Below are 22,238 nucleotides of genomic sequence, written 5' to 3'. Positions count from 1 at the left end.
TGCCATGGAGGAGTGAGGAGGAGGGCTGTCTTCTCCCCATCTCCCTCTGGGGGATTCACACCGAGGGAGAGGACCGGTATCCCGTGAGTCCACAGCTCTCTCTGGTGTGAGGGTTAGCTGAGGAAAGGAAACTTGCAGCAGCTGGGGAAAATATGACTGTTGTCACCAGGGAAAAGGTTTGGAGCCAGCAGGCAGTAATAACCCTGCCCTGGGTAAGAAGCAGCAGGCTCAGAGCCTGGCACAGAGCCTTTCCAGACAGCAGGAGCTGAGTTCCAATGGGATTTTAAAGACTCCAAGGCATGGGTCCAGCTTTGATGTCCAGGGTTTGCTCTGCCAACACTATGAGTCAAGGAAGCCCCAGACTCCAATGCAGTACCCACAGAAATATTTTTTCCATTCTAATCCTTCTTTTTGGTTAAAAAACTCCCTGAAGAGTGAATGAAAGACCTAAGTTCAGGGCATGTGTTTGTTTCAGTGGGAAGAAAGCCATAGCTGTGCCACAGGCAGACACTGCTCCCTACAAGCCTTCAGGCCTCTCTCGTGGTGAATTCAAACACCCTTGTGGGGAGGGGTTTGCCTGTGCCACAAAAATGGCAATATTGTATTCTTTCCTCACCCCAAACCAGGATGGAGGGTCAAAGAGAATGTGAATCAAGGCTCAAGGGATACTTTGGGTTGGATTTCTCCACATGTTTCACCACACAGTTTTCAAACATTTGATGTTTGGTCTTTTAAATATCTTCATTTTCCTCTTAACCAACTCATTCCTTGGCCCAGACTTTTTTCATGAAAACCCTGCTCCTAAATGACTTAATATTAGTTCATGGGGAGAATTTTTGCCTCCAAAAAGGCAAAAGCTGGCTCCAGCAGAACCACAGCTGATCCTGATACCCTGTGTTTAGATGGCTATTCATGGCCACCTGAGGAAAGGCTTCTTAACCCACCCTACAAGAAACTTTGGGGAAACTTTACATCCATCTCCCACTGAGTGTTTCCCATGGACCTTCTGACTTAGAGTTGCATATGCTTTCCTAAAATAATTTTGGTGCAACAGGGTTTGGCTCAACTGAGCCCCAGGGTTACTTTGCAGTTCTGTGACAGCTGGTGTGACTGAGAGCTGCTGGCTGCCCTCTGGTCAGGGTGTGACACACATTTTTTTCTCCTCCTTTCCTCGGGGAAATCTGATGGACAGTGCTGCTTGCTGGTTAGGTGAGAAATGCGCAGCTTGCCTCACCTTGAGGCGCCCTTGTCTGTGGCTGCTGCTGTGTCTTGGGGAGAGGAGTGCCTTCTCACTAGTTCCTCACTCTCCTCTGACGTGGAGCACTGTGGTGGAGGAGGATGGCCTTGGTGAGCCTGGGGAACTCTGCTGTCCTTCCTCAGACTTGTGAAAGCACACAGTGGAAACAGAAAAGGCCTCTCACTGCCATTCCCTTCAGTCTCCCATAATTCCCATTCCGTGGTGCTGGGGCATCTCTACTCACCTTCTTGGCCTTGGGCTCCTTCTCCAGGTCCCTCCCTCCTCCACCAGCCCATGAGAACAGCCCCTCACCAACCCACCCATCACTGCCCTCCTGGTGGCTGTGTATTGGAAGTGGCACGAGGGGAGAGCAAAGCCACCAAGGAGAATCCTTTCCTTATCATCCTTCTCCAGCCTCTCCTAGGCTCTCTTTTCTGTCCCTCAGCATGCCTGCCAGTCCCTCCCAGATCACTGGCCCCTTCCATGTGCTCTCCATAAAGGAGTAGATGTTTGTTTAGCTGGGCCCCTGTGCAGGGCATCTTGTTCTCAGCAGGGTGGGTATGTGGATGGAGTCACCCCTGAGGCTGTCCTGGAAGATGATTTCCACATGGGCAGCTGGGCCTTCCCTGGGACCTGCCCCATGGAAAGAAAGAGGCTGTCTGTCTAGGCAGATTTGTTTTCTGGCCACAGATATACCCTCTTCTTGTTTAACTGTGCCATGTTCTTCTCTTTAGCTGCCTGCCAAACACTTCTTCAAGTAAATGAAACTAGAGTAGCATCTTCCTCCCCTTCCTGGTCATGGTGAAATCTGGGAAGAAGGGTAGTTTGCAAATACTGCGAAAAAATTTCACTTTTTAGTAACACAATGAAATTAATAAATCTGGTTTTACTGCTGTAAAGTGGGAGCCAGCACAGTGCTGGCAGTAAAGGGAGACTTGAACTCTGTGGGGGAATGATTTGTGAGGAATGCTGTAATATCACCGGAGACATGTGAGGTGCAGATCCCATGGAAAGAAAGCTGTGGTCTGTGTGCAAAGGTAAGGGCTCTGTAAAGGGGAGTTTGAGATGGCATATCTCAATGGCAAGTGAGCACACTCACTTCAGGTAACTTTTTAGGGCTTTAACATGGTGTGATAATAACCCAAGTTGCCCGGAAAAAAATAGGAAGCTGGCCAGAAAACAGGGAAAGGAAAATTCTTGAGGTGCCACAAATAAATGCAGTATATTCTGGCAAAAAAGCATCTGGATCTGCAGTCCTGAGGACAGAGGGACTTCCCTGACAGTTAGCAGGTCCAGGGGTAAGGCAGCCTAACAACCTCCCAAAGCAGCAGGATATTCAGTGTGAAGGTTGAGTAGGTGCAGGTGCACAGGGGTGCCTCTCCATGAAGCCCTTTGAGCTGCACATCCCACACGATGGCCTCACCACGCAGCCCTGTGACACGTGGCCTGCAGGTTCTGTCTTGCCTGCTATTAATAACCCCATCCTGATGTCTCTCCATGATACTCCTGCAAACTATTTTTTCTCCTTCTTCAAGCCAATTATTGGGTGAGAAGCCAGGCCCTTGAGCAGCATGGCTGTCACGTTTCTCACATCAGGGCATGGCTGGCTGCTCAGCAGGAGCACCAGATGTTTGGGTACCACTATGCTGTGGACATCTCAGGAGCAACCTTGCCCCAGTAGAAGTGAGGGAGTATGATGTGCTCCTTTAGAAACAGTGGGTTTCCAGAGAGAAACCAAGGCAGGGAGAGGAGACCAGGAGTGTCTTATGGTATGAGAGAGACAGCCTGAGTTACTGTCTGGCCAGAAAAGGATTTGTGTTTACCTTGTAAACACGTCCCTGCCTGAGTGTCCTTTAAATATTCCATTTTTTAGGTGTGTGCATTTTCAGTGCAAACTAAATACCAATAAAAAACGGAGCTGCCCTCTCTGCCTTTCCTCCAGCCTGTTCTCTTCCACCACTCACTTCTTCCCCTCATTCTACTTTTCATGAAGGGGCAGTAAGCCACATCATGCTTGAGAATTTATAAGTGTAAGTAAGGCTAAGGTATTGGGGGTAATTATAAAATCTAGGTTATGCAAAGCATATCAAACCTGCCCTTGGAAGTAAATTCTTCCAGTGTCCCAGTGATAAGGCATTGGGTGGAACTCTGTTAATAATTGACACAGTAGACATTAAATAGTGGTATCAGATTACATTAGAAAGTCTGGGTTTTTTTGTTGCTAAACTAATGGACTTTGGCTCCAGTGCAAGCTAAGCATTGCCTTGTCAAATGCCTTGGAACAAAATGGTTGTGGCCATCCCTTCCTCCAACCCATGGTTGTCTTGACAGAGAGAGGCGCTGCCTCTGCTGGTTAAATTCTTGCCTGCTAATCAGCATGAGCTAGGTCAGAACCTGTGCTGGCCTCTGAAACTCAGGCTTGGAATTTCTTTTTCACCCCTTGCTTATCATAGAGTTTCTCAGGTCCAGCCAAGCCATGTTCTACCAATGATGACCTTGTGGCTAGACACTGTGATGTGCACGTGAACAGCTGATACAGGTAATTAAAAAAACACGAGAATAAAACACCTGCTCCCTTTGCTGGACTGGTTCTTCCTGAGTTCAGAGGAGTAACAGGCAATAAGCCCCTGTGACAGCCACTAACCTCAGCAGATCTGGCTTAGATTTCACACAGAGAACAAATTTAAAACGTAAGCAAATAGTTTCACAAAGTCATTTGTTAGAGCAGAGCTTTAACATTAAACTGCTTTAGCTTTAAACTGGTAGAACAGCAGTTTAAGATCAGGGAATAGAGAGAGAAGGGAAGAGGAGGCTATGGCACAAAGATAAACTTATTTCAAATTATTTGCATAGCTTTAAAGGATAAACAATAGATAAAATTCATGTTGACATTGCAGAAAATAGCACAGTTAACTTGCATTGGGTGGGCCAGAGTTTGTACTGCTGTGTGAAGGTACTGCAAAGAGGCAGGCACTCATTTCTGGTTCAGGTCACACATCAGCATGAGGTCAACAAGTCTCTGATGACAAGGCAGGAAGACTAAAGAGGCTCATCTCCAAAAGCTTTAGTTCTGGGTGAATTTCTGTCCTCAAAGAGAGTGCTACTCAGAAATATGCTTTAATCTCAGTTGGTTTGGCCTTGGGTGTTAAAGAAAATTCCCAGTCTGACCATTCAGGAGACTCTCAAGAGTCACACTCCCAAGGCCAGACTGCTGGGACTGAAGCCCTTTCATGGTGAGTGGCTCCAGTGACCCAACAGGTGCCCCCATGACTCCCTGCACACCCCACTCACACACGGTCAGACCAGGTTTCCTTACCAGTCTGACCCCAGGTTTCCCACAGCAGTCTCTGATGTCCCATTCCATAAAGCCATTTACTCATGGCACAGTAACACAGAAACACCTGGAGCTGGTGCCTTCGAGGAGGACCCCAACAATGGAACCCCTGGGCTTTTTATACCCTCAACATCTACCCTCATTCAAGTGTCACTCTTCCTCCGGGCTCCTAGCCCCCTCTCTGCTGGCATCACCCCTCCTCATCTCCTTTGTTATCAAAAAGGTCAGCAATTCTCAGCTCGCTGTGTCTCTCAAGTGTCCATTCAGCGGGCTGGCACCACCCCTCTTCGTGCCTTTTGTTATCCCAAAGGTTGGCAGTTCTTGGCCTCTTGTCTCCCTGGGCCCCCACCCAGAGCTCAATTTGCATCTCAGTCTGCAGTTTGCAAATCGAACTACCAGGACCAGATGCATTGGGTTCAAAACCAGAGACAAAAACTTCCTCCCTCAGATAGCCTCCCTCAGCACACAGGTCAGCCAAGATCTGGCATGTGCACGTTTGCCTCTGGCTTCCTAATCCCAGATCGGCTCCCAGCGCCTCTGCCCCTGCCTGCCAGCTCCTGAGTGGGCAGTGCACGAGAAGATACAGGAAGAATCTGGGAACATGGGAAGGAAAGATGCCCACCACAGGGCTGTGCTTAATGGTTGTCTCCAGCACACCAGCACTGGGAGGGGAAACCACGGGCAGAGACACCCTTGGGTCCTGTTTACCACGTGAGCTGTTGATACCTCAACTCCAGCCCTTCATGCTATGCATCTTTCCCTTGGCTCTTCCTCTCCTGCTTTTCACAGAGTGGATGCTGAGGCTGTTTTCCAGCATTCCAAGAGAGGAGTAAGAATTTCCATGTAGGCCACCATTCCCTGAGTACGTGCTCAGTGCTGGCTTGAGGCATCTGTTCCTTGTGGGAATGCTCTAGGCTGGCTGCACAGAGCACGCTAAGAAAGTGATTCCAGGAGAATCAGAGTCATCACCAGAGGAAGGTACTCACAAAACTACATCTTGGCAAGCTAAGTGAATCAGGGAGGGCTGCCTGGCAGGTTGGCCATGCAGTTCCAAGAAGAGAGCTGCAGTCTGGCCAACTCTACAACTCAAGGGACCAGGAGTGGTCAAACAATGGAGCTTTTGATAATTCTGTGGCGTGGGGCTTGTGGCACCAAGTTGGGAGCGCTCTGTGAGCCACAATGGAGAAAACAGAAACGGTCCCAAATCTGCTGAATAGGGAAATGCCATCCCAACCATTCAGAAAAGAAACTGGAAGTCCTTTCAAAGTAGCACAATGCCAGAGAAAGCCAGTCCAAAAAGGTCCCAGAGATCTAATTATAGCCTGCAATCAATGCTGCTCTTATCCATGCTGCTAATGAACATATATGAAGTGAGCAGTTTTGCTGCTCCAGGGCTTCTTGCAGTAGAAATAGCAGCTTAGTAATAACTAGCTGCCTTGCCTTATTAGGGCTCACTTTGACTTCTCCCAGATTCCCAGCCATTGGTGCATGCCCTTTAGAAATGTGGGTGCTATAGCCAAGGTTGTTCAGGGTGGGGTAACCAGGTCAAAGCACTGGGGAGGCACTGGCACACCCACATGTGGCTGCATTAATGGCACACAGAGAGCTGCATGATGAGGGACAGGCTTCCCAAGAGGGACAAAATGCCACCTTTCAGAATGTGAAAAAACCACAAATTCCTAATTGCACAGGGTAAAAAAAAACCTTTGAGGCGCCAGGTTATATTCAACAGCTTCCTCATGGAAAGAAAAAGTAATCACCCTGCTTCTTCAGGGAATGATCACAGAGAACAGAGGCCAGCACCTCTGTGTTATCAGATCAGCTGTTGAAATACAAGGCTGTGCCAGGCAACCACGTCTCCTTTGCAAGCTCAACAGAAAATAGATCCTGTACCCATGGCTTTGGTCCAACAACACCTGCCAAGTGGAAGGAGAGGCTGCTGCTGCTGTGGAGGAGTTGCCTTCATGCACAGATGGGAGATGCCAGAGGCAGTTCTCAGGCATCTGGTTTTTTCCGGCATTCATTTTTTTTTCCAAACAAAGAAAACACAAGCTTTGTCTTGGCCTTGAAGGACTTGCAGCTTTTGACTAGATGGTGCAGAAAAAGATAGATACTGGCTGCACTGAAAATAATGACCAGAGTCGAGAGAGTCCCTGGCACCAGAGGAGGAGGGACTGATCTGCTGGAGTCTGACCTGGGAACCAGCCTTGAAGTCACTCAAGTAGCTTTCTCAAGGATACTCCTTTCAAAAAATATCCTAAAAACATATGGTCTCAATTTTCACATCGTTAGTGACATTTCTTCCCCGTATTGCCTGAAGGAAGTTATTTGGATGATTCATGCCCACAGTTCAAAAACTGCACCAGTTTGGAGTGGTCTGGTTCCCTGGGGCTCTATTTACATCTTGGTCTGCTGGGCTGCAGAGCTGCTCTGCGCCAAACAGAGAAGAGATCATTCTCTCCAATCAATGGAAAAGTTTGAGTTATGGAGATATCTCCAGGATTCCAAATTTTCTGTTCTCAGAATCTGTACTGTATATGGGAACCTGCCTTGGTGACTGCTCACCCATTCCTCTTACTGGGTCTTCTGCACCTTCGAAAAATCTGGCTACTGATTCAAGCACAGATGAGTTTGATGATTCTAGCTGTTCTCAGTGTTCCTTTGGTGCAAGATGCTATAAACTGCATCTGATCTTTCCTGTAAGACCATACCCAAATTTCTTCATTCTCTATTAAGGAAAAAAACCCACCTCTGGAATTTGGAAAGGAAGAAGCAGCCAAGCACAAACACAAGCAGCAGAGCTGAAAAGCAACATCAGAGCTGAAAATATAGATTAGCTGCAGGTTAGCTCATGACCTCCTGTATATTTCAGAAGAAAAGAGCCTTTGCTTTTGTTTGGCTGGAGATAGAGCTGGGAGGACCCTTAGAGCAAATTGTGCAGAACTGGCTCACAAGTCTCTCTGCTCGTGGCTGATTCTAGGAGGGTATTCCCTCAAGCAGGCAGACTGAGTGTCAGAAACGCAGATTCCCTGAGGGTGGAGCTGCGAGATGCTGCCAGATGGGCGCTTTTTCCAGACTCTGGGAGATTTCTCATTTTGTTAATTCTTTCTTCCTTGCTCTTTCTACCCAGCATGGGGGAAGATGCTTGTCGTCACTGGGGGGACTTTGCTGTGGGGAGCTGGCTGATGGCAAGAAGAGATGAGTGACTGCGTGTGCTGTGCTGGAATGCCAGCATGACTCCACTCAGCTAAGGGATCACTGAGACACAGAAGACCAAGGGGATGGGTCAGGAGTGACCGGGAGCCCATTCCCAGCCCCTTAGGAAGCATGGCTCAAGTTGACAGGTGGCTTAGAGGTGTTCAGAGGTTCTGTGCCTTCTCCAGTGTGGCCGTGCAGCTGCAAAGTCTGGGGATCTGAGCAGTGCTTTCATGCTGAGTGTGACCATAATTGTACACAGACAGAAGAAACCCAAGAGCCTCTGCTGGCTCAGCTTGGCATGATGTGCAAGCATGTTGGCACTTTTTCATCCCAGACATTCAAATATGATGCAGGATTTTCCCAAGCTGTCTCCAGCTACAGCTTTGATAGATTTAGTCCTTCCAGCCCACAGAAAGCAAGAGTAGTGAGTGTTTCTGATGCCAGGTTATATAACCCAGCTTGAGGGGCTTGTCCCTGGCCCTACATTGTGAGACCATCTTCTCCACTCCAGGAGAGGCCTGCAGCCTGGATCATTCACTTGTACTAGACCAGGCATTATTTCTGTTTGTTGTAACTTGCCTTGCTGCTGCATTGCTGTCCTGTAAAAAAAAAAGGAAAAATTACTAAAGTGCTCAGTCATCCTGCACCCCCAGGAGTGCATCCCTGCTGGCTTTATGGCTCAGTTTATCAGCACTGGGCTGTAATTGCAGGGCATTTAGAAGCATTGAAATATTTGTGTGTAGATTCATTGGTTGTCTAAGAGATCTTGTTGACCACCAGCTTAAAAGTTAGTGTGTGTCTGCTATGATTGCTTGCATGGCTATAAAGCATTCAAGAGATAATTGCTGTGGTCTCTGAAGTGAAATTCTTCTCCTGCCGAAGCCACTGTGGAGAAGCAGAGGGTTTGGTAGATTTATTTGGGTTTAGCTTGCCTCCTTTTCTGACTTGATCTACTCAGAGACAGCTTCTTGGAGAAAATAAAGCTGCACTGTGAGAGTCCTCAGCCCAAGAGGGAGCCCTGCTCCAATGTCTCCCACCCCAGTGACCAAGTGTGCTGTGGCACGAGGGGTGGAAGGTGCCACATCACCTACAGCTACCCTGGAGCCTGGCCTGGGACACATTCTGCCAAACTCATGGATAAAGAAACACTGCATTTCTGATGGCCATTCAGATGCCAATAACTCACAGCAAGTAGGGAAATGCAGGAGAAGCAGCACCTGCTAGGTGTCCAAGGGAACACCATGTGAAAGGGGAATGTCATAAAACCCTCAGTGGGCTGGAGGGGGCTGTTGTTTTTCTCCCTATGAAAGGGGCTGTCTCCATAGCACTGGAGTGTCACCACACAAACACTGAGGAGTTACACTCCTGCTGATAATGCTCCAGTTTTGTCCTGGCAGGAGCCATAATGATGGGAAGCAGGTATAGGAGATCATGAGTTCCCCGTTGCTAAATAGAGTGTTGGGAGGGAAACTGGGCTCTGTTTTGCTTAGATTGGGAGGTGGGCTGTAGGTCAGTTTAGGCCTTTGACTCTTGACAGTGGGGTTTTCCAGCAACTGTACTGGGAATATGGCTCTATCTTTTACTGCAGGATGCCTTGGAAGATGACAAGGATCTTGCTGTATGTACATGGCAGCTGCTCCCTTGCTCCAAACTACATGTATTAGGACTTGCCAGCCCTGAAATATTTTTGTCCTGTGGCTGCTTATCTTGTACACCCACAACTATATGTCCTGAATCTGGCCAGGAGCTGGAAGAAACCAGGTGTTTTGTCAAGACTACAACATTGTGCAGAGTCCCTTGATTCCTGAGGACCTAGGAGAGGTCTTTTCCCCTAGGAGGGCAGTGCAACCCTGAGACAGGGCACAGAGATGTGGTGGCATCTCCAACATTGAGTTCATCCACATGGGTAAGGCCTTGAGTGACCACAGTTAGCTGTGAGAGTGGTTTTGCTAGGAGCAGACATCTCAGAGACCTCCTCCCACTTGAGCCTGTCAAGGATTTGCTAGGTAGAAGGCATCACCATGGTCACAACAAGATTCCCACACCAGAAACAGTGGGAAGCTATAAAAGCATTTATGCATGTTTCACCCTCCTCTTATGCCTTTTAAACATATTTCTCCTGAGTTATGGAGTTGGAGCCTTCCGTCCTCCTGAGACTGCATAGCAGCATCAGAGGGGAGAAGAGATCTGTGACTAATGCATCAGCTGGAAGGGCTTGCCCAAATCCCATTCCAGGAGCCAAAGTACTTAAACTGGTGACTGGTCTGACTTATCTGTGCCAAAGGAACAGGCCAGCTGCAGTTATTTTTCCACAAAGACACCTTTTTTCTTTCTTTAAGCCTTGTGTAAATGTCAATAACCAGTCTTTAGAAACAGCTAACTGTTTGGCAGGGCACCCCTCCAAGGGGGAGGATAAAGACAGGCTGGGCAGTTTCTCTGGCTGCAGAGCAGCAGAATCTTGCTGGGCCAGAGCAGCTGGTTTGGAGCTTAGCTCCATAAAAAAAACCCCAAGGACATAAATATGGTTTATTGTAATAATTTAGAGCCAGCTGAACTGCCCAATAGGAACAAGTCTGTGAAAACACCAGGGGAGTTTGGGAGCATCACAACCCAGCCCCATGCTGCCAGCTTTTTGGCAAAACTCTGTGCTGTTCCCAGGAGTACAGAGTGCTCTTGGGGCTGCTGAGAGCAGTGTCCTCAGCACAGCCTCCTCCCACCACACACAAGTGCCCTTCCTGCCCCCTGTGACCACACACAAGCTTGTGGAAGACATTGTGAAATCAAGCTGATGCTTCAGTCTGGTGATGGCGACACTGGAAACAGCATCATGGTGTGTAAGAGAGACAAGGGCAGTGCCCGAGCAAGGGAGACACTACAGAGCAGCAGGGAACTCCATGGGCCATGCTGAAACATGCTGGTCCTGTTTACCCCTTGCCTTGTGGTCAAGAGACTTTCCCCCAAAGACCCAGTCTTAGAGAGGCTCATTTGCTGCTGCTTTGTGGAGAGAAACCTGAAGAACAGCTGACTGCTGTTGGGAAATGACCTGCTCTGTGCTGCTCACTGGTTGCAAGGCAGACACGTCTTCCACACATCACTCTCCACTGCAAGTGCCTCTAAGAGCTACATTTAAAACCAAGGAAAAGTTTGGTCCAGCAGCAAAGTACTGCCTGGACACATTTACACTCCCATGATTTGGAAGAGACACATTCCTCTGCATATTCTCTCATTCTGGGCAGTTTTCCCTAGAGCATTCCCACATGGGTCCCCCTGGCAAACATCTGAAGCAAGAATGTGGGGTGCTCATGAATTGACATTTACACAACATTTGGGACTCTGCTTTGCCAGGATGCAGGTGCAGGGAGCCCACATCCTGCCTTTGTCACTGTAGCCAGGCCCTGCAATCAATCCAGTGTGCTCCAGAGGCTGCTGTGACAGCAGTGGCTCAGCAGAGCTGCCCCCCCTGTAGGACAGCATCCCCAGGCCAATGGGAGGCAGACATGGAGCAGGGAATATTTGCCCTCCTCTCCTTAACCAAACTGTGCCTGGAACACAAACTCTGGAAACCAGAACCTCCGAACACATCCAAGATCAACATGATACCACAGCTTAGTTATCTCTACCCAGAGGTGGCATCAAAATCTCTCAGGATACAGAGAGAAAAGTGGTTGGGGGAGGGGGTGCAATGGCATGAGCATTCTAAGAAATCTTTGTATATTAACCAGCAAGTACACAATCACACCTGCCACCAAGGGCTTTATAAACGCAGCAATTGCAATATCTGTATCATCTAGCATATAACACACCTGGGCATTAGGGAGAAACCCCAGAGCTGAGCTCTCTTGGCCCTTCTAATGTTGCACCATCTCCTCAGCTACCATAGATGGCTTGGACTTCCCTTATGTCCTAAACTGAAACTGTCCTCAGATGGGGTTTTCAGCCACAAAGCTGTTACAGGAAATGTCTAGCTGCAGTTTTCTCATTCATGAGCTTGGGCCAGCATTCAGATGTGAAAACAGCCCTGGCCAAGCCACCCCAAGCACCTGAGGCAGGGACACAAATACCTTTTAATTTTTTTTTCTTTTATGCTGCCAGAAAAACAATCCAATTACCTTTTAAAAGAGCCCTGTATTGTATGCTTGATTAAAAGAACCACAGTTGTTAAAAAAGTACTTTTATGACAGCAAGGGACTTGGGGAAAGCCACAGACAGGAGGTGCTCGGTTTTATCACTGTATAGAGCAAAGGCCAAGCTCACTCTGTGCAAGGCTCTGCAGGAAGATGGGAAGCACAGCCTAGAGCTGCTCAAACCAGCACACACCAAGACAAACACACCTCCCTCCCCTTCCCCCACAGCTTCCCACCTTACCTTATCTGTAAGCAGCAAATCCCACCCAGCTCAGGAGCCGATTGAAATACACCTTCAGAGCATCACCGAGGCTCAGTCTTTGTGGTGAGAGCCAGGTCGAATGCCAAAGCTGGCCCCCTGGCTGGCATTTGCAGCAGCTGTTCCCTTTCTGCAAAGGGGCACGATTGCTCCTCATGCTTCTTATTGTAGTGACAAGGATAATGACTTAGACATAAGGAAGGGCCTAACTTTCACTTGATCCTGGTATTAGAAAAGAGCCTGCCCCCCCCTTCTGCAACACCTCTCCCAGCATCCATCACAGCCCAGCACACAGAGCAAAGCCCTGATCCCAGATCAAGCCGAGGTGGGGGAAGGGGAGAAGAGGGAGATTGACTCAAAACAAAAGCAGAGAAACCCGAAAAGGCTGTTCCTGGCACTGCAAGCAGGGGAAGAGTGAAGAGCACTTCGGGAACACAGTGATTAGTGGGGAAACCTGGGAGCAGAGAGAACGCTCGGGGCTCCTCCCATCCCAGGGCTGCAGAGGCAAGGGAAGCATTTGTGTTGGCAGGAAGGCAGCAGGAATAGCCAGCTCTTTCCTGTAGCAGAATTCAGGGTGGATGTGCACTCCTCCCTGCCAATGGCCACTTGCAGGAAGCTGGACCCGTGTCCAAACTGCCTCCCCAGCCCCATGGGTGCTTAAATAAGGTACATAGCCAACATTTTTTCCACCTTTATTTTAACAATCAGATAAAAACAGCCATATTTTTAAAAGAGTCATTACATGGCAATTATAAAGTGCATTTTCCACTTGAATGTTGTGTACAAAAATATCTTTTAAAAACAAACATGCAAAACATCCTACAAGGCACTTCCAGGCATAGATCAAGGAGAGCAACCCCCTCACTTCTATGTTCACATTGGCAATGGAAAAAGGGAAAAGGGGAAAGGCCACAAGTAGTATGTTTAAACTGCTATTGATCAGATAGTCAGTTCCCAACCTAGCTTTTACTTATGGCACTGCTCTTCTAGCTTATCTTCCGTGTTCCTCCCTAAGCACACCCAAGGCACAGCCTGAAAACAAGCCCATGAGGGAACACCACCATCCACAGCACCCCAGACCCACATGCCTTGTTCAGGCTCACAAACAGCTCTCCATGGGCAAAGAAGGTGCCAGGAGAACATGACTTTTCTACAGCCAAGTGTCTTACAACATCAACACCATACACTAAATAAATAAAAAGTATCAGTGTCACACAAACTTGCCTCAAGTTTAAAACCAAGCCAAGCTAGGCAACAGTCCCCTCCAGAGAAATCAGATGCAGGCTCTAAGGGCTGACTTGGCAAGCTGTTTGAACAGAGGAACCAAACCTGATGAGTTCTGGGCTAGCAAGGAGATTCACCACCTCAGCTAAGTGATCAGGCACACTGAGGACACATCCTGATTCTGTATTTTGAAAAAGCAGCAGTTGAAGGCCAGCTATTCTTCCTGGAAACTCCTGTCCCTTTTCATATCCAACAGTGATCCCAGTATCCCTTCTAGGTTAGAGTAAAACAGCTTCTAGGTATTTGTACAGTAGTCTCCAGAATTAAAAGCTATGTTAACAAAGTTAAGCAGTCTAGCCTGTTGCTTCTCTCCAGCACATCCACAGGCTACTAGAGGCACCCAAAATTATGTAAAGCTTATGCACTAGAAAAAGCAGCATTTCCTTGACCTCTATTTGTACAGACTCTTCAGCACTCTCTCTCTCTGAGCTGAAGGATTAAGTTATTCTGGTTAGCACCCAAGAAGCTCTGTGAGGCTGCTTGGCACTGCTGAGCTCACCAGCCCAGCACACAGCCAGAAGCCAAGCCACCTCTTTAATGACAGAGATGGCTCACATCTGTGATTTGTCTCACATGCAGGGGTGCTGTCAAGATAACCCCACATCTCACTCTCCTCATGGCTAGTTCTTTGCAGAGCTGGGCTGAGCCACTTTTTGCGGCCAGCAATGCAAAGTCTGGGCATTTGCAGGTCAAACTGGCAGATACTGCTTCAGCAGAGAGGGAAGCCCAGCACGTTCATCCAGGACAGCCACAGCACCCTGACAGGTGAGCAGTGCTGTGCCTGTATCTGCCAAGCAGTCCATGGCACAGAGTAACAAACCATTACCAGATCTTAAAAGCAACACCAGCTTCAAAGCCTGCTCATCCCAAAGCGTTGCTGGGATTGCACATACCACCCCTTTCTCATCCAAGGCACTTCCATGACACAGCAGGTACACAACAGTCACCTTCCTGTACAGGACACAGCATAGACAGCCACGGGCTCCGGCTGTGTTTGGCTCCTATAGCACCTGAGCAGAGTCCCCTGCACAGGACCCTGGGCCCCAGCTGGACAAAACTCTGGTTTACAGTCCACAGGAGGATGAAATGCATTTTCAGGGTCCAGCACGGCCAATTTCAGATGTCCATCAAGGGGAAAAAGCATCATTGGTCACAGGTGATTAAACCAACAGGAGAGTTTTGAAGAAGGCAGTCAAGGATGTCAACCCACAGCTGTGTTACAAGCACCACACAGCCACAGCTAATCTCTATTTTTGGTAACACCAATGGTATGAGAGATTTTCAAAATCATCTGATGTAACAACCAGTGACTAAGCATATCAGATCCTCTGCCACAGGCACGTCTCCTAATACGGCAGGCTGTAGGGCCACACTTCTTGTCATCACATTGCATTTTCACTTCCAAAACAGCTTTCTGCCTCCAGTAGGATGGGCCTCACTACAAGGATATGTGCAAAGAGAGGACTCCATTCCCAGCAATCCAAGCACACTATTTCCTGACAGGCACAGGCTGGCTTTGCAAGGAGAACCCAGCAGCTGTAGGAGAGCCCACTAACAATGTAATAAAAGGATATATTTTGAAAGAGCCTTTTAATACTAGGCAGGCAGTTCAAAGCAGCCACCACTACACAGCTTGAACAGAAAATATAAGCACTGTAGTGTTTCCCTGGACACTGGCATCTTTACTGAAGAGGAAGAAGAAGTGCTGAAGAGACATGAGCAGTCCTTGGTCCTCTGAGCATCTGGAGAGCCAGATTTGCTGCTCTGACTATAAGCCCCCTGCCAGCAGAGCACTGTACATCTGGTTTTGCTGGGAGGCTTATGCTAAGCTACACAGAGCCATACTTCTTCCACCCATTCATACACCTGTGTTCAGGCCAGCCCCAAGGCCTGCAGACACACCAGCAGCAGTCAGTCAGCCTGGCCTTTGTCCTTGGGTCAGTAGTAGGGCCCGAGCTTCTCGTAGCCTGAATAACTGGGCCACTCAGGAAAGAGGCCATAGGAGCACCGAGGGCTCCCAAACCGGTCAAATGCACTGCCGAAGTCAGGAGCCTGTGGGGGACGGACAGCTTCCTGGGCAGACTTCAGTTCTGACCGGATGACCCTGTAATTTGTGCCCCTGTTGTTGTCCCAGTACACCTTCCCATCGCACTCAAAGGAAATGGCAAACTCAACTCTTTCGTGCGACTGAATCCCCTCAGGCAAGCTGATGTCAAAGGAAAACGTGTCCTGGTCCAACCCTCCGTACATATCCTTGACATACTGGCACGGGTGATCTACAAAGCTTTTCCATGTGTCAAACGTCATCCGGATCTTCACCGTCTTCTCAAAGGCGAGGTTCTTCACCTTCACTGTTCCCACAATAGATTTCTCCTTTAGCATGCAGTTTTCCAGACAGACACAGTCTGCCTGGAGGCGGTTTCTGAAGTCCAGGTAGTCTACAGAGGGCTGAACAAAATCCAGGACGAAGCTGTCCTTCTCCACGGTTGTCAGGCCCACGATGTTGTCTATCAGCTCTGTGATGTTGAAAGGAATATCTAGCGGATCCTCAAACTCCGAGAACACCTTCACCATGGTCAGAGCGAAGCCTCTGCTATCTGCAAAGGACACCCTCTTCTTTGCCTTGCTGTGTGGGAAGGAGTTTGCTGTCTCTCCGGTGCCCTTCAGGGCAGCCTTGCTGCTCAGCTGGATGCAGGGCCGCAGCGGCTTGCTGGCCTTTGGAGCAATTTTGCAGGCGCACTTCTCTCTGCGCAAGGGTGAGGAGCAGAGGTACAGCTGCATGGCCACATCCACAGCCATTGCTTGCTTGTGAGGGAAATAGTCTAACACTCTGGAAGATGAGAAAAAGGGTCAGTTGATGCCAGAAAAGCACTTTAATAGAAATTTTGTCAGACAGTTGATATATCACTTCCCCCCCAAGCCATCCCAAATAAGCTTCTTCTTAATTAAAGGCAGGTATCTGCACGGTGTGATTTACTGACACTGTGACAAAAACACTACAGAAGTGGCAGGACCAGAGCCTGTTGTGCCCTTGAACAGCTCTTCCAACTGCTACAGGGACAAAGTCATCCTTTGAAGGCACACACACAGCCACTGTCTACTAGGCTAGCAATAGCAGGCTCCAGAGCATTTGCAACCCAAAGCAAAGCCCGTGGTTCAGTCCTGCCAATGCTCACAAAATCCCCAGATTATTGAATTTCAGCACTACTCCTGCTGTGCTTGCCTCCCTTCAGGAGAGATTCTCTCCAGGGCTTCACAAGCTTTTGCAGTAGGAACTCAGTTTGTCACAAGCTGCCATACACAACTGACTTCACCTCTCATAAAAGCCCAGATGTCAGCCAAAAGCACTCATTCAGCTGAGCTACACACTCTGCTCATCACTGTCCCCCAGAACTGCTCCATCCAAAGTGCCTCCAAGTAGTGTTGCAAAGATAGCAACAGTCTGACGCAGCAGCAGGGCACAGGCTCAGCCAACACTGCTCTGGAGCTTTCTTCCCTCTATCCATTTTAAAATAACATCAGCTCAGAGGCACATCAGCCAGTTTTACCTCCAGCACGGAGTCTACACCTCAAGCCTCCACGGGGATTGCACTAAACCCCTGGAAAACATCCATACAGCCACAGGGCTCTGCCAAACACAACTCACCTACTCGAGGTTCACCAAAGCTTTGGAAGTAATTCCTTCTCCCAGAAGGCACAGGCCATGTGCCCCTCCACTAGAGCCTCCCCTCCAGCACCCAGCCCCCTCCTCCAGGGAGACAGCACCATCTCTCTCTCCCCATGCACCCACAGAAGGGCACTTTGCCAGATGTACCCTGGAGATGCCTCTGCAGCCAGGCAGCTCCCAGAACACTGCACCCATCGCTCCTGCCCTTACACTGACATTCCGATGGATGCTTTTGGCAGACTCTCTCTTTGGCCTGGCTCTGGATAAACTGCTGGATGGATTTATCACACACATCCCCCTTAAGTCAACTGTATTGCAGTTGACATTAAACACAGATTATTCCTTTAATAAAATTCCCGCTTGGCAGCAGGCCAGCTTCCAAAGCTGCTCCCACCACACAGAGAGGGATGAGGCAGCAACAGTAGCAGTGACCACTGGCCTTGTGATGCAGCAGAGTTCTGGCTGCCAAAGCCACGTACAGCCAGCTCTAGTACTTGAATGCTGCTCCCGTGCCAAGAAAAAGAAGAGCCACACTCTCCAATTCAGTGCTTTAACTCCCCACCCTGTAACACCAACACCGCAGCTCTGAGCAGGCTTTCACAGCATCCACTCAGCAAGGGTATCTGTTTATTCAGAGCACATGTGCCAAGGCTTGCATCCCAACACACCCACCAGCCAACTCCCTCTGCAGTGCCTCCTTTCAGCTGCACAAAACAGACACCTCAGATCCACCTGTCTGCTAGCACTACTCTGCTCATCTCTACCTGGTTTTGCCAAGTTTTTTGTTCACACACGCTTTATATAGGTCATTTCCTCCTTGAAATTAATGCAGCTCCCAATGCTTCTTCTCTTGGGTCAGTTTCATCTGCATTGCATCTTTTCCCAGGGAAATTTATTCAGCTGAATTCCTGTAACTTCTGAGAAGCCAGGTTTCTTAGGAAGCCTTGGTTATTCAGTTTTAGAATGAAGAGGCATAGAATGCCCAGCTGCATAACCTGGAGCTTTTTTCCAAGCTAAAAACTATAGCAAGAGCCCATCATAACCAACTATGAGCATGAGCCCTGTGCTTTTATGAAGCACATTTATAGGAGTAGGAATGAACTGCCAATCCATTTGATAATCCAGACAACTTTTTCTGCACTGGAGAGTCTACTAGTGCCCAGCTCTCAGCCAGACGCAGGTTTCCCCTTTGGGGCTGAGGAGGCTTATCTTGAACTCCAGATGCTTTGGAAGTGGGAGCAGGAATATAGTTTAGAGAGCTCATTCAGGAAATAAAGCTCCAGGAAGCAAAAAGTGCAGGCAGGGAGCTCTATGCAGGTACAGGGGCCAAATCCTTTCCATAGCCCATCAAAAGGAGAGCAAACTTGACTCTGCCCCAGACTTCTTCCTGTAGCTTTACCCTCTCCAGAGAAGGATAACTGTCGCCACTCATTGCTCCCTCCTGCCATTCTACGAAGGAGAATTAAGCCAGAGCCAAGGAATTACTTACACCTCCCTTATCGAGCCCCTCCGGTTGCCTCCCACCTGCTACCTGGGGACAGGTGAGCCCTCGCCCAGGGCTGGCCGTGCAGCACTCGCAGAGCCAAAGTTCGCAGCCGTGGCAGGGCCGAAGCAGCGCTCGGTGGCTCCGCACCCCCTCCTCCTCCCCGATCCGGGGGGCCGGGCCACCCCCGGGGCACAGCCCGCTTCCCACAGGCGTCTGCCCGGCGGCGCGCCCTCGCTACAGCCCGCCCCCTCCGCGCCGGCAGCCAAGCCGCGCCGCCCAGAGCCGGGAGAGGCGGCAGCAGCAGCAGCGGAGCCCCGCGGAGGGGCAGCCCCGGGGCTCCGCTCCCACCTCAGCCAGGGGGCTGCAGGAGCCAAGCCGCAGGATCCCGCTTTCCCCCCGGAGCAGCACCGCCGCGGCGGGGAGCGCCAGAGCCGGTCCCGCACACACGAGGAGGCTGCGGAGCCGAGCAGGCGGGGAAGGCAGAGGGGAGGATGAGGGGCAGAGCAGCGCCGGGGGGGGAGTGGCGGTGCCCCCGTACCTGGTGCAGTGCATGGAGCTGCTCCGACAGCACCGCCTCGCGCCGCGCCCGCTAGCGCTACGGCCTCTTAAGGGCGCCCGGCCCCGCCCCACTGGGCGGCAGCCAATCAGCACGCTCCGAGAGAGAAGCCCGGCACGCGAGGGGGCGCGGCCGGCCCGGTGGGCGGGGCCGCGGCGCGCCCTGAGGGGCCGAACAGGGATGGCCGCCTGCCCGTGGGGGGAGCTCCCGGGGCAGCGGCGGGGCTGCCGGGCGGAGGGAGCTCGCCGAGCAGCCCCGACACTCCCTCCGCGACACGGCAAGCTCCTTGTGGTAAAGTGACAAGCTCTGTGTCCGGCGTCGGCTGCCCCCAGTCCCTCACTGTCCGTTGGTTCCTGCGCCAGGTTGCTGTCCCTGCGTGTTCAGAATCGCTGAATCAATTTGGCTGGAAAAGACCTCTGAGATCATTGAGTCCCACCTATGACCGAACACCAGAATGTCGACTAAACCACAGCACTAAATACTAGGTCCGGTCTTTCCTTAAACACCTCGGGAAGGGTGGGACTCCACCAACTCCCTGGGCAGCCCATTCCAATGTCTAGCCACCCTTTTTCTGTGAAGAAATTCCTTCTAATGTCCAACCTAAACCTCTCCTGCTGCAGGAGAGGTGCTCTTGTCCTGTCACGGGTTACCTGGGAGAAGAGGCTCCTTTCAGGTACTTGTAGACAGTGATTAAGATCTCTCCTGAGCCTGCTTTTCTCCGGATTAAACACTCCCAGCTCCCTCAGGTTCTCCTCTAACCACTTATGTTCCAGACCCATCACCTTCTTGTTGCCCTTCTCTGGACCCGCTCCAGCACCTCAGTGTCCTTCCTGAACTGAGGGGCCAAAACTGGGGAGGGTAGAGTAGGCTTTCCAGGTGCCACAAGTAAGCAGCTGAACCCTCGGGAATGTGCTGTTGAGACAGGAGAGCCTTTTGGGGGCACCAGTCTTCCTGTCTGAGCCGGCCCAGGGTGTTTGGGTGCTCAGGGCCAGCTGGGGAGGAGGGTGACTCTCACACTCCTGTCTTGCAGCCACAGCGCCGGAGCTGTGCTGGCCCTGAGTAGAAGTCTCCAGAGGACACTCAAAAATCTGCTTTCCATACAATATTTACAATGTGCAGTGGAAAAAAAAAACGCTTTTTTTTTTTTTTTTGTAGAGGTGGCTTCTGTCCATGAGGAAAAAACACCAACAGGGCCTGGCTGGCAAAGAGATCAGCTCCATGGGAATCCCTATCCAGCCCATGTGCAGAGCTGGAAGCATCTGCCAGGTGAGTCAATGCTCTGTCATAGACTGGTTTGCAGGGCCAGCTGGGCCAAGGGGTCTTCCCAGTTGTCCTCCCACCTCCAGTTCCCATTTCTGCTCCTTTGGGCTGCTCCCAAGTCCATGTCAGCACAGAGCCCAGTGTCCTCAATAATTTGGAAAGTGTGCATGGAGCTGGCCTCCCTGTCAGGGGAGTGGCTCTGTGGACAAATGCCACCCCCAATGGGAAGCAGCAGAGGCTGTAAAGCCTGCTGGAAGGTAGGGATGGTGCATTTGCCTTCTCCCCATGGTAGCAGTGAGGATATTTTTTGTGCCACATCTGGCCTCTAACTGCACAGCTGCAAGCAATTCTCTCTCTCACCTTCCTTACAGAGCAGAAAGAAGGACTGAAGTGTCAACATTTGTTTTCCATTAACTTGTGGAAACATAGCTATTGTTAAAGCTGGAGACTTCCTGCTGTAAGTTGCCATTTAAAAAACTTATTACTCTGCAAGGCAAAAGGGTTTTGTTGGGGAAAAAAACCCACGCTTTTTTGTTTCATAAATTCTTTTTTGATAAAACCAATGGTAGGATTTAAAGCTGGGGAGAGAGAGCTGAAAGATGTACCTGTTGCAGGAGTTCTGCAGATTTACAGTAATATTTCATGTGCTGAGGGTATGGTGGGATTTTAGCGTGTGTTACTTAATGACAGGATTTGCAGCAGAGATGAAGGGACCCATGTTCAGATTTCCCCAGGAGACAGACATGGGATAAGGTGAACATGGCCCATGGACCCCCTGCAGTGCTGCCTCCCCTTCTCCAGGCAGAGCCACTACACCCTGGCTCAGCGTCACTGGTGCAGAGAGGTTTGGCTGGAACTGCTGGACTTAATGGGATGAGCCCCAAAAGTGGTGGAAGTTCCAGCCTGACTGACACTTGTCACTGTGGTCCAGCACAAGTTTCTCCTGCACATTGCTGGCAGCTGGGCACCATTGAGGTGATGAGGGAGATGCAGGATTGCTCTGGGCTGTGCAGGCTTTGCCCAGCCAGCCCACAGTGCCAGGCACAGAATGCACATGAGCTGGCTCAGGTGCATTTCTGCCCCTGTTTGCTGTGATCAGGCAGGGGTTGCACAACTGTGGCTGTGTTTGCCTCTGAAGCAAAGGTAGGTGGACGTCTGGGCAGGGCAGTGTGGCAGACTGTGGACACAGGCTCTTATCTCTGGGAAGCCAAGATAGTGGCTATATTTAGCTGGGTGCTAGGGCCTTGGGCAGTGATCTTTGTGATTTCCCCACAGCTTTCCCCACAACCCTCCTGCTTTGCAGGGGGGTGAGACAAGCTTGTTTCCTGGCATGAGGAATAGGCTGCACGTTGCTTTTCTTTGGGGGAGTGGTGTAAGAACTAGTCCCATCCATGACAGACAGCTCTGGAAGGAGGGTCCCACTCTCCCATCATGTCTCCCTTGGCTTTTCTTCCTCATTCAACGGATATTTACCCCAGCACATCCTGGTACAGGACATGGTGGCTCCTGCACCTCTTGGATGCAGCCCTGCTGGTTTGCTGCCTGAGGGGAGGCTGAGCTTCTCCAACCCTCCAGAGGGGCCCTCCTTCCCTTGCCATGCTCCCTTAAGAGCTATTCTACCAGCAGGCTTGAATAGGTCCTCAGGGACCCTTTCTGGTCCTGCCACCTCCTCAGTGCCCTGCTGGAGACATGGGTGCATGGAGCATCTTCTCCTCCATGTTGGGAATCTGCAGGCTGCAGCAACAGCTCAACTTCCCAGCAGCCAGCCTGTGGGCAGCCCCTGCAGGAAAGGGGCTTTGCCACTCATTGCCAAGAGTGTTGTGCAATGTGTCC

At 50.2% G+C, this 22,238-nt stretch overlaps 1 protein-coding gene across 2 annotated transcripts; it reads right to left on the bottom strand.

Annotated features, from left to right (window-relative positions):
* Nucleotides 1–12,844: 12,844 nt before the first annotated feature.
* Nucleotides 12,845–19,154, bottom strand: PPP1R3B (protein phosphatase 1 regulatory subunit 3B). 2 transcript variants are annotated; one of them, XM_058803618.1, is made up of 2 exons: nt 19,128–19,154; nt 12,845–16,266 (listed from the first exon to the last, which is right to left on the bottom strand). In XM_058803618.1, the coding sequence occupies exons 1-2, from the start codon at nt 19,139–19,141 to the stop codon at nt 15,375–15,377; spliced, it is 906 nt and encodes a 301-aa protein (XP_058659601.1). In that variant the 5' UTR covers nt 19,142–19,154; the 3' UTR covers nt 12,845–15,374. The 2 variants fall into 2 exon arrangements, with proteins under 2 accessions (XP_058659601.1, XP_058659602.1); XM_058803619.1 differs by lacking the exon at nt 19,128–19,154 and adding an exon at nt 18,593–18,604.
* Between the last annotated feature and the right edge of the window lie 3,084 nt (nt 19,155–22,238).

This window comes from Ammospiza caudacuta, chromosome 4, assembly GCF_027887145.1.
Source record: "Ammospiza caudacuta isolate bAmmCau1 chromosome 4, bAmmCau1.pri, whole genome shotgun sequence".
Classification (NCBI taxonomy): Eukaryota; Metazoa; Chordata; class Aves; order Passeriformes; family Passerellidae; genus Ammospiza; species Ammospiza caudacuta.
The sequence above is the reverse complement of the archived record's forward strand: the minus strand, read 5'-3'. Positions and strand labels throughout refer to the sequence as shown.